Source organism: Exophiala spinifera (genome assembly GCF_000836115.1).
Source record: "Exophiala spinifera strain CBS 89968 unplaced genomic scaffold supercont1.3, whole genome shotgun sequence".
Taxonomy (NCBI): domain Eukaryota; kingdom Fungi; phylum Ascomycota; class Eurotiomycetes; order Chaetothyriales; family Herpotrichiellaceae; genus Exophiala; species Exophiala spinifera.
Genome location: NW_015622515.1, coordinates 1,196,010 through 1,207,527, shown reverse-complemented (window position 1 = coordinate 1,207,527; position 11,518 = coordinate 1,196,010). Strand labels below are relative to the sequence as shown.

Here is an 11,518-nt window from a genome sequence, read left to right as displayed (position 1 = left end):
GGTGGAAAACTACAGACTTGGAGTTTGTGTTGATCGGCTGCGAGAACGGTGGGCGATGGGCTCGGGCGCGTTACGAAAGGACCACAGAATTGGCGGGTGACATGATAATCCCGTGTCTGGGGCAGGGTGGAGGCAATGGGTGAAGCTGCGGTTGAGTTGAGAGTCGCACGGGATGAGCAAGGATGGCGCGTCTCCTCACTGGCAATGGTAGCCGTGACTAGATGGTTGATGGAAGGCGGTGAACTGCGCCCGAGAGAGCAGGTAAAAGTGTCAGATAACAGATGCACCAAGGGAAGATAATGATGGTTCTGGGTGATGACAATCTAGTTGACCTCAACGGCTCTTTTGGGGGGGGGGGGAACCGTGTTTCTCAATCTCAATCTCAGGCGCAGGCGACCGGCGTCGCGCCAAGCATTGGCCCGGCCCACTCTGCAACGGCCACCACCAATCAGAACAAGCCATTGTGCATCCTCGGACAGGGAGACGATTGAATCTCAACAGCACTTTCGAAGCAGTTAACAATCCAACATCTCGACAACCACAACGTCGACTGTCCCAGGGCTCAAATGTGTGCGGGATGGGCTCCGAAACTCTACGCGACAACCTCAATCGGACTTGCAGTGCCCCAGCCGCCCCAGCCGAGGCATGCCATGGGCCCAAAGATTTGTAGAAACATTCGACTGGTCAAGACGATGCCGCAAAGATCGACGTCAGATCTCGGTTGTGCCTCGCGGGGAACCTTATCGTCGGCGCAGGGGTACCACTCCCTCGGCACGGTACTTTTGATAATCACGTGATTCACCCTCGCACCCCGTCGACTACGAGCTGGGTCGGCAGGAAGGCATATTGTAGGAGTTGCAGGAGTTGCAGGAGCGGATGGACGACACTTCCCGGGCAACAACTCAACCAGACCATAAAACCTTGCTCGCTCTAATCAATGCTTCTTAGTAAGGGGCCTACCAGTAATACAGCTGTCTAGGGCTACAACGTCGTCATTCTTGCCTGATGCATATCACAAGACTTCTTCTTCGGCCTCATAAGGCGAATCGATAGCATCCTCCTCGCCTTCTGTATGACCCTCGCCCTGCCACAACACCGAAGCCTGTCGAGTGAGCTCTGCCAGAATGCTACTTTGCCGGCGAGGGGTGCGCCCCTCTATCTCATCACCATATCCATCAGGCCGTAGACTGTCAGGCTTTCTCCGGCCATGGAGAAGCGCTTCTTGTGCTTGCTGTTCATGAACAGGATCGGGTACGCGATGGCTGTCGTCGATCGGTCCGCCACGGCGGAGGCCCTCGAGAATGACTCGTTCAATTTTCATGCGATTTGAGATGAAGCGAATCCGGGGGAAACAGCTGCGTTGCCCCACACGGATCATACGATCCAGGCGTTGCGGACTGGGGTCGCTGAGTATGTTCCAGTAGTCGCTCACAATCGTTTTTGGCCAAATGGTCACGGTCCCGGAGAAGCGCTGCAACCATATTTCGCTCCAGTCCTGTCCCATCGGCCTCGGCAGCAACTCGAGATGCCGCAAGATCTTCATGTATTTCTGCAAATCCAGCTTGACAGAGGTCTCAATGGTGGAGCCAAGGAAGCCACCTCGCCACCCGCGACCCTTGCGATGAGTGACAGGGTTGCCGGGCGAACCCCTTGGTGAGAAGAAGAAGAGATTGATATGCGGATTGACTTGCGAGACAATCGAAAAGTTGACATTGAAATGGAGATTCAGCGCTTTCAGGGGGATGTCGGTGCGTAGGCTACCATCTTTCCACTTGTTGCCAAAAGAGTATGGAACCAACTGACCGTCGCGCGTCTTTCGCATCAGAACGATCGGGTTGAGGATTCCAGGGACAGCTGCGGAAGCAAGTACAGCAGACCAGATGACGCAGTCGGGACTCGTGATATGATTGTTGAGAATTGTAGGAGAGTGCGGATCGGATGGGACGCATGAGACGTTCAGGATACGACCGGTCCGCTGGAAAGCTTCTTTGAAGGTCAGAGATCCCCGACAGAACCAGCTGCATTGCTTCGCCCAATCCACCGAGTCAAATCTGGCGCCGGTGCGCCACCATCTGCGAATCCACGTTGCAAACCCTTCGTGGCAGGCTCGGATGCGGTGGGCCAGTGCGGGCACCAGTAGTTCTTTCAATTCATCATCCGTTCTCGTAGCTACCAATGCCGCAACTAGCGCACCACCCGATGTCCCGGTGATGATCTCGGGGAGCTGTCCGGCGTCAAGAAGGGCTTTGATGACGCCAAAATGGTAGTAAGCGAAGGTGGCCCCTCCAGACAGGCATAATGCTGTACGTCCATAGTTGAGTTCCAGATGTCGAAAGAAGACAGCTTTATCGTGGTCCGTCAGCTCTTCTGAATGGAGCACCAATTTCAAGCTCCTCTCCACCTCATCAACAAACGACTGGATCAAAACCTTGGTGCCGAGGTAGGTCTCACTATACAAGCGAGGGTTTTCGATACCCACGAAATTGTTTTTGACACAGCTTTCGAGCAATGCCTTGAGCTCATCGAGAGCAGGAGATACCCGGAACCCAACTCGGCCATTATCCGCTTCGGTCTCGGCCTTTTGTCGAAGCTCGATTAACTGAGCGGTGACTTTGCGAACTGTCTGATGATTGTAGTAAGAATATTGATCTTGTTGCTTCCATTCCTCGTTCCCGAGGTATTTGTCAAGCTGATCAGCCGCACTTTTCCACTCGTCGTACGTGTTGGCTTGTTGTAGCTGCCGCCGCAGCGTTTCTCGTCGGCCAGTCCATGTGAAAAGGTGCTCATATGCAAATATATAGAATCGAGTGAGGTTGTAAATGATGAATAAAAAGACGATCCAGGCACATACGACGAACAACAAAGGATAGTACAATAGGCTGTACACGAACCCTTCCCTAGTCTCATCCTTGGACCTTCTCGGCGGTTTACGTCGAACGCGAGTTCGCTTTACTCTCTGCCGAATGGGTCCCCAATCGTTGAGCGCTACCAGAGGCTCGGTGGTCGGTGCTGTGAGGGCATGCGCAAACGCTTCAAGGTCCTCGCGGGCGATGAAGTCGTTGTCGTAATCAGGTAAAGCGGAAGGATCATATGATCCATTTCCCGTCGCTGGGTTACTTTCTGTTTTCCCGTTCATCTCGAGATACAGCACGACATGGTGAAACGGGGGTCTGGCGTACAACGAGAGAGGATTTGCACCAGGACAGCATCAGCAGGAACGAAAGGAAGGCAATGTAATGGGGTGGAATGCTAAGCTGCAGACATGATGTTGGGGACGATGACATCGGCAAGATTCCGCCACCAGCTTGGCGCCACACCAGCCACTTGAGAACGCCACACACCTCCTCGGCCTGATAGACGGAGTACAAATAGAAACACCCCAGATTTGAAAAGGGAAAAGGGTCCTAAGGTCTGACCAGGCGCTACACGATGAGGCTACGGAGAACTGAAGTAATAATATGTACAGCTGCCGATTCCTGTAAAGTACACACCACCTTACGTATTTACTTAAGGTACTCCGTACCTCCATGTGTGAATGCTCCCCATGCCCCTCCTAAGCAGGGGTGATCCTGCGGATGGAGTGATCGGACTTTGATGAGGAAGGGGTGCAATCGAGGTTCAACAACGCATTGGACAGAAGCACACGCGCTGGAGCACTATTGCCATTGCTCTTCGATCTGAACACATGGGCAGAGTAAACATCTCGTCGAAGAGGTGCATCTCCCAGGCAGAGGAAATTGATGTCATGCCAAGACTGCGCTTGACAGAGGCTGCTTTTGGCCCTTTTGCTGCCCCTCCAAGTTCCAACCCACCACGTCCTCTTGCATCTACAATAGGTACTCCATGCCCGTTCATCCTAGATCGTCCCGCAGCCCGCCGTCCTCGACTCTTTGCTAATGTAATCCAGGGTTTATCACCAGAGTCACCACACTACCGTTCCCTGCGGGATTCCACGGAGCTCTTGCGTGCCCAGTGGCCCTAGTTCACGTCTCGGGTCGATCCTAACTCGTGACCTGCTCTCTTGGTCAAGATTCAAGAGCCGTTACCGAACCCAAACCCCTCCGTGACGCGAGCAATGGTCGAACCCCCACGCGTTGCTCGGCGAGCCAAAAAACCTGCAAACGGGACTTTTCCAGATCCCAGCCTTTTCCCACGATTGCTTCGGTCCTGCAGAAGGTTGTGCTGTAAGTCATTTGTCAAGATGCTTGAGCGGGAAAAAATGGTCTGTGGCCAATGAATATTGTGGGGGTTCGATATGCCGTGGTGTGTCTGTGGACTGTCGAACATGCATGGTGTCGTGATGCGTGCAACATCAATCCCACCAAATCGCTGCAGCTAAGCCTAACGTACATGGTTAGCAGCGAACGAGGCCCTCTAGTCGAGGACAATTCCGCCTTAGAGCAGACGTTTGTCTCCCTCGTCTTCCAACACTCGCTCGGGAAATCTTTGAAGATGGCGAGTCTGTCTGGATCCTTCAATGAGCCGTTAAACTACGAGTGCGCCTTCGCTCCTGTGTGTGCTGTATGTGGCTCTTGCTTCCACCGATACATCATAAGCAGTCCTGAAGATCTTGACACTAGTTGCAATACGTAGATCTGTGTCGAGTCGTCCCCCGAAGGACGTATGTGACCATCACGAGAAGGAATCGACTCACCGCTTCAGCCTCATGGTGACAGCCAAGCCAGCCGTGGAAGAAATTGATGGTCTCGTGTCGACAACTTCTCCAGGAATGAGGACAGAAAATCACAAGCATGTGAAACCTACAGCTGATTCGACATTCCTACTTAGCCCCTCGAATGTTGGCTAGCTAATCTCGGTGCACTTAACCACTCTCTTCACTGCAGCTCAGAATCTGTCCTCGATGGTATGTCACAGACTAGTGACTTTAGCATCGGGATAAAGAACCGCCCTAGGAGTACGAGAACACTGCAACATGACGGCGACGAGTGAAAAGCCTCGTCCTTAGCTCGGTCATCGGAGTGTTTAGCCACGACTTCAGGGAGGCCCCGGCAGAAGTATTGAACAGCGATTGACTTAGTAACCAATGGACAACGCCTGCTGGCTGCAATCACGATGCAACACAGCAGCATGCTACATGCTTCGCGCATCTTTGATGTATCGTCTGCGTCGTGATACGAAGAAGTCGAAGCCCTGGTCAAGTTTTGAGTCATGCCCACTGGGATCGCCAGGTTGACAGCGATGAAAAGTTCGGAAGCGGTGTTTAATGGCAGTATCTCTCCTTGCTCCTCCGCCTAGGCAGTTCTTCCCGCCACCGGCCACGGTGCAGGGGACTCTCGAGTCATTCTAATAAGTATTGTGCGAGTGTGCAGTGCAGCCTCGAGGGTGTGTGATCTGGGACCTTCGGACTGCGGAGCGTTGCCCATCTCCACAAAAAGACATGAATCCAAGTAGTGTACTAGCTAGCAGTTCGTGGCGAAGGAGTCCATTGGAGGATTCAAGTATATCAGCCTGGTAATCCATCGGTCATGCGGTCAGTTGGACATGCAGCCGCGTCGCCTACCGCTTACAAGGGCAGAACAAGGTGAGCTGAACACATGCAGCATCCCGAGACGCTTCTCCTACCGAATCCAGCTCTCGCACCCATTCCGCAATCCATGGAAGACTTCACGAACCGTGAAACGACTCTTGTGCGCGTCCGTGCGGCAAAGGAGGTGTGACAAGACGGCCGTCTCGCATGCTTGTTGACTCAACTGGTCCAAATAGCATACCTCACGTAGCCTGTATGTAGGAAGGAGAAAAGCGGTCAGAAGCTTGGCCAGTCGATCGCCTCAGCACAGGTTGTTGGCTCTGAACATTCTGGATTAGCGCCATCTGTCAGGCGCTTGGTCTTTTGTGACCTGTCCTTTCCACATGAGCACGAATGAAACGCATCGAGCACACTGTCGCCGTCAGACGATGAGGCGAATAATCCAAGAAGCGGCACTTTGACGTTTGGGTCAGTGCCGACCTCTGATCAGTCTCCTAGCGTCCCAAGGTCATTCGCAACACATTGACTGCTCAATGATGCTGGAATGATGCCGATGCTCGACATTGACATTGGTGATTGGTGAGGGACAAGCAACCGGGTTGGTCGGCTCGCACCTGACCGAGCTTCATAACTCAAGCCCAGACCGGACTTGAGATGTGATCCTCTATTGAGCCATTCTTAGGGCCCAGATTTCGCTGCAGTGAAGGGTGCATGACAGGGCCTACTGTATGCGCGATGACCGCACCCAGCCCGTCCAGCGCGTCTATTGGCCTTACCGTGGAGGGCTGGCACGGATCAGAGTAGGGCATGCAGGGCACGCCTGGGTCCTCGCCTGCATGTGATGGTTAGGGGCTTGAACCGAAAGCAGACGTCTAAAAAGTGTGCTGCAGGTGGCTTGATCTGACGAGCAGCTTGATGAGATGGGAGGCCCGCCGTGTCCGCTGAGCCCACTAGGGCGAGGGCTCACTAACGGAGGGGCACCGCCCTCGTCGAGTCGTCACCCGTACGCGTCTGAGGATTTTTATGCGGCCCGGTTCTACACATTCGTATTGTACTGTATGTTGTCTGAGACCCTTGGATCTGATGATCTTGAGCCACCAAGGGCCGAGCCCGCCCGCCAGCCAGCCATTACGGCTCGTCAAGCATCGCATGATGACACGCGCATGGGAGTAATGACCGCGGAAGGCGAAGGTTGGTTGTTTACGGAGAGTCAAGGGACGCATTGAGCGCGCGCCCTGACGCTGAAGATGGTGTGCGAGATCGCCCAGGGAGGGTGTGTAGTCCTTGGCCGTCTGCCGTCTGGCTGTCTTCTCCAAGCCTTTCCTGACGATGCTGGCCTCATCGCGCGACGGACAGATGTTCTCGAGATGTGAGTTGATGCAGCAGAGCTTAGCGGGGTTGTGCTCGGCTTAACTGGCTTGTGCAAAGAAGGTGGTCGTCGAGTCGTCGATCCTGAACATCGGGCTCGCTCACCAAGCAAACAGGATCCATTCCTAACCGCAGATCTACTTCAGCGGTTGTACAGTAGAGAAGCGTAGCACCAGTGGTCCAGCCCCATGTCGGCACTCGGCTGCAGCGTTTTCTTTTGCTGGGCCGAGTGGATAGGGCAGTCTGCAGACAATCAGTGGCGTCGGGCGAGCCTACTTAGTGCACCGAGTGAAGCTGAGCTAGATAGCGGGCATGGAGCAGGCTAGGCAGCTCAGTGGTAGGCGAGGCCTCGAATTACGGCTATCAGGAGCGTCGATGGAGGGTTTGTGAGTGGGCGACTCTGATCAATGATACACGCATGCTTCAATAACAAGGGCACGCTCCAATCTAACTTGATAGCAAAAACTTTGCACGCTCCATCCCACCGTCAGGCTAAACGGTAATAGTTGCGAACTACTCGACGCCTCCGGGCCTCGTCCTCACCTACAGCAATACGAGACCCTTCTCGTCTGTTGTTGCTCGCCTTTCCACCCCTCCATCTCGGTTCTCCCGCGGCAGCTATTCTCGTTGCTATACACACCATCCTCGACATCTTTTTTTCCTCCTCCAAGGCTCACCTCACTGCTGACGCTCACGCTCTCGCCTGCCTCGTTATCACGCAGCCTCCTGTGCTTACACGACTGCCTGGCGACACCAGCCTTGGTCTGCCCCAGCATACACAACATTCTACTTAATCTCCCGGGTGGGTTTTATTGTCTTACCAGTGGATCACGCTGCACGAAAATCTACGACAACACTGTACATACTCTCTCCACGGTTACAGACCTCACGTCGGTCGCCGTCGGTCTCTCCTGGGGAAACAACTCGGGCATCTCTATCTTCCAGATGCCACGATGCCCTCTTCACAAAAGATTGGTAGGTAACAGCACTATCTCCTGCGGCACCCGTACACAGCCCAATGGTTCTGACACACCTTGTCGACAGGCTTAGGATCGCGCAAATTGATCTCCCACATTCCTTTAAGATAGGCGTTTGCCGTTCGGATTGTCTCGAATTTCTGCAATCGGCACCTCGAGCTGGGACGCTGAGGTTTGCCCAAGAAGGAGATGGAACACCAGCAGACTGAGGATGGACACCACTTCATTCGCGTGAGTACTGCCCTTTGTCCACGCACAACCCCGCAGATGTCAACCGCAGAACGCGAGGAAAGGTGCACGGGCGTGGCGTTCGTCCACCTAAGGAAACAAGAACCTGGACTAATTCAAAATCTCGTGGCTAGTCACTGGCGCAATTCATCCGTCAGCATGAAAAGGCCCTCGCCAACAGCCTGCAAATGTCTGTCCACAGGCGACAGACATCACTGAATTCATCCGCCTCGGCCGCCTCGAGCCATACCTCTGGCGCCTCTGCTGCGAGCACGAGCACCCCCACGAGTGCTCTTGCTGCAGCGTTTTCTTTTGCTGGTCTGAACTTCAGGTCTCATGCAGCGAAAGCGGCCTTACTAACTTTGACACCTCACCATCTCTTTTACCTCCTGTCACGAATGGAAGAGCTGGATATTCTCGTAGGCCCCATGAATATCCGCCTGGAAAACCTCCATACAGATCCGTCTCCATCCAACTACGTCTCATTTCTCCAATCACACAAGCCATCAAAAGGTCGCAGTGACCGAGACTCCATCCACTCTGTCTCCAGTATGCGGAGCGTCATGTCAGGAATGAGTACTTTCTGGTCGTCTATCGGCTTGGGTGCTAGCACCTCCAAAAGCGAAAAGGCAAAGGCACTAGCAGAGGCCGACCTGACATATCTCTACTCAGCCTTCACCAAACTTCCCTCGCTACGACTGACCACCGACCATCGCGCCAGGCTTATCCAAGGCTATGAAGAGTTTCCATTCGATACTGCCGTCCCACTCTTCGCATTCAAAAACCTCCAGCAGCTGGATATTGTCGATCTTGACTTCCGTCAGTTTTACGGTTGGGATCGACTGGCCGAGCAGCTTACTCTGCTAACAGTGAAACGCGCCAATCTAGATGATCCCGCCGAGCTTCTGACCGACATCGTGTTGGACGACGCTGAGAAGCGGCGTAGACGATCGACCAAAGGCGGTCGAGCGTCGCCGACTCCCCCAAATCTTTGGCCTGAGGTTGCTACGCCCCAAGCCGGATATACACATCCGCATTCGGATCCAGGATCACCTATTGGAGCAAGTCTTGAGCACGACGACCATGTCGACTTCATGCCTCGAGACAAACAGATGTCGGGCAGCGTGTCGCCAAAACGACCCAGCCCAGGGAGGCCAACAAGCTCGTCATATAGGCATGTTCGCACTTACTCCTCCAAGGTGAAGAGGTCTGGCTCGGGAAGCTCCAACTCGAGCGAGTACTCAGTACAGCCCCATCGTAGCGACAGCACTTCCAGTCTCCTTAGCCTTAATATCCTCGCTCCAGCTAAATGGCAGAGGTTGAAGTATTTGTCACTAGCGGACAATTCTCTGACAACCATCTCGGCCAGAAGCCTGGCCCCGGTAGCCACCACTCTTCGCTCCCTGAATCTCTCGTCAAACCTTTTTACGGAGATTCCAGACAGCCTTGCCTCCCTCACCAGGCTTGTGTCTTTGGACCTGTCCAACTGTATGATTGGGTCTCTGCAGTCACTGTCCAAATATCCCCTGCCGGCTGTCTTGACAGTCAACCTGAAGGCAAACCGTCTTCGATCTCTGGCAGGCATCGAGAAGCTCCTATCGCTAGAACAGCTAAACATCCAGGACAACAAGCTTTCTGACCCGATGGACATGGCGAGACTCACTTGTATTCCGAACCTGAAGCGCATCTGGGTCAAGCGGAACCCCTTCACCAAAACATCGTCCGACTACCGAGTACTTACCTTCAACCTTTTCCGTAAGACGCCTGGGTATGTGGATGACATTGTAATCGACGAATCTGGCCCGGGATATTCGGAACGCAAGCAACTAGTGGATCGAGTTCCTGAGGTGGAGAGGCAAATTGCACCACCATCGATCCGGATAGTAGAGCTGCCAGTCGTTGTCCAGCACTCTGAGCAGACACAACAGGGCCACAGTCAACAGACGGAAAGTGTGGTGAACACTACACGCCGGAAGAAGATTCCTCGACGACGCATAGTCGACCTGGCAAAAGATGAGGCCTTTGCTCGTCTTCCTGATGAGGATCTTGCAGCCACCATCCCTTTCCCTCCTACTGTCACCGATCATGCAACTGTGACTGTGGATGAAAATCCACCACAACTACCTGTCTCAAGTCCGGGAGAAACCGCGGAGGAAGACTTGTACGACGGGTCCACGCGAGTCGCATCTGTGGGATCAAGCACACAAGCCATCCAAGAGGATGACTACAGGGCCAAAGTCGAAGCCTTAAGGCAAGAGTTCGGCAGTAATTGGCTCAGTGTTCTGGGAGACCAGAATTGGCACAACAACCACCACATGGAAATAACACAGGGACAGACGAATCTGGGACATCATTCCCTACACCGCCCCGGCCCAGTAATTGTTAGCGGTGGTCGAACTCTGGGTTGAGAACAGCAGCGAAGGGCCACAGCCTGATCTCTGTCGGGCTGATCGCTGTACCTTCCGCGAAGACTCTTTCCGAATTTGTGCCTGCACCTTGGGCATCTTAGACCGGGTTGTTTCCAGACATTTTTGAGTCCTGGGTTTTTCATGACTGCTTTTTTTATACCCATTCGTTTGCGTATTACTGCAAGACAAGGGGTGCATTGCGAAGGATTATGGTATGCGTATGATGTTTGCATATGTTTTCGCGGTTTTGCCCCGAAAGATTTGTGTTTGATGCATAGCGATGGTGTCCGGTGGTTGGATTGGTTGTCTGATACACTTTTGCTGCGGTAATGCTTGATGCATGTGAGGGAAAAGACGAAGTACGACTTTGACGGACGAGATGTCTTAAGATAATCCCTTTCTTGATATTAGTTTTGGCGCGACCGGGAAATATGAACTTTCGCCTACTCTTCTGACGCGCAACTCTTTGACTAGTGACAGTACTGACCTTTCCATCACTCCACCTGGGAGTCCCGGGCTCAACCTAACTAGGTACTTAGGTCAGCCATCAGAGTTCTGACACAGCTCCATTTCAAGCCTCTGTCTCACATTCCACTTGGATTTCGGTGAGACGCGCATGCCTGTCCGATGGGGATGACACCGCCACTGGCGGATATCAGCATGTTCCCCGGAAACGCGTAGAGATTCCAAGATAGCACCATCTCTCGGTCGGATGCCCGACTCGTGGAGTTGGCGACAGCCAGAGGCCAAAGGGGACCACTACTGAGAATGGGATGGCATGAGCGCGATGCGATGGCGCTAGCGAGCGCTGTCGCGATTAGCCTGCATTCCTGGAAACTGCTGCTGGGTTGGCCAGGGTCGTCGCCAGAGCATCGCATTAGCAGGTGGACATGTTCTGAATTTTTTTTATTTTTTTCAATTTTCTCTGCCAAAGAGAGGCAGATCTCACGTTAGCGTTCCCAGGAGAGCCAGATGTGGATGGGCCGAGGCTGACAGAACGACGTTCCAGACCGTGCTTGTAGCGTCAGTCTAAGTAGAACCTGAGATCG

At 53.6% G+C, this 11,518-nt stretch overlaps 2 protein-coding genes across 2 annotated transcripts; one reads left to right on the top strand and one right to left on the bottom strand.

The window, feature by feature from the left end:
- Window positions 1–1,012: 1,012 nt before the first annotated feature.
- On the bottom strand, window positions 1,013–3,136 carry PV08_04189 (uncharacterized protein; the record flags this gene model as incomplete). Its single annotated transcript, XM_016378537.1, has 1 exon — window positions 1,013–3,136. The coding sequence occupies one exon, from the start codon at window positions 3,134–3,136 to the stop codon at window positions 1,013–1,015; it is 2,124 nt and encodes a 707-aa protein (XP_016237214.1).
- A 5,113-nt stretch (window positions 3,137–8,249) lies between these two features.
- PV08_04188 (uncharacterized protein) lies at window positions 8,250–10,469 on the top strand (the record flags this gene model as incomplete). The annotated part of the gene is made up of 1 exon (XM_016378536.1): window positions 8,250–10,469. One exon carries the CDS (start codon window positions 8,250–8,252, stop codon window positions 10,467–10,469), a length of 2,220 nt encoding a protein of 739 aa, XP_016237213.1.
- Between the last annotated feature and the right edge of the window lie 1,049 nt (window positions 10,470–11,518).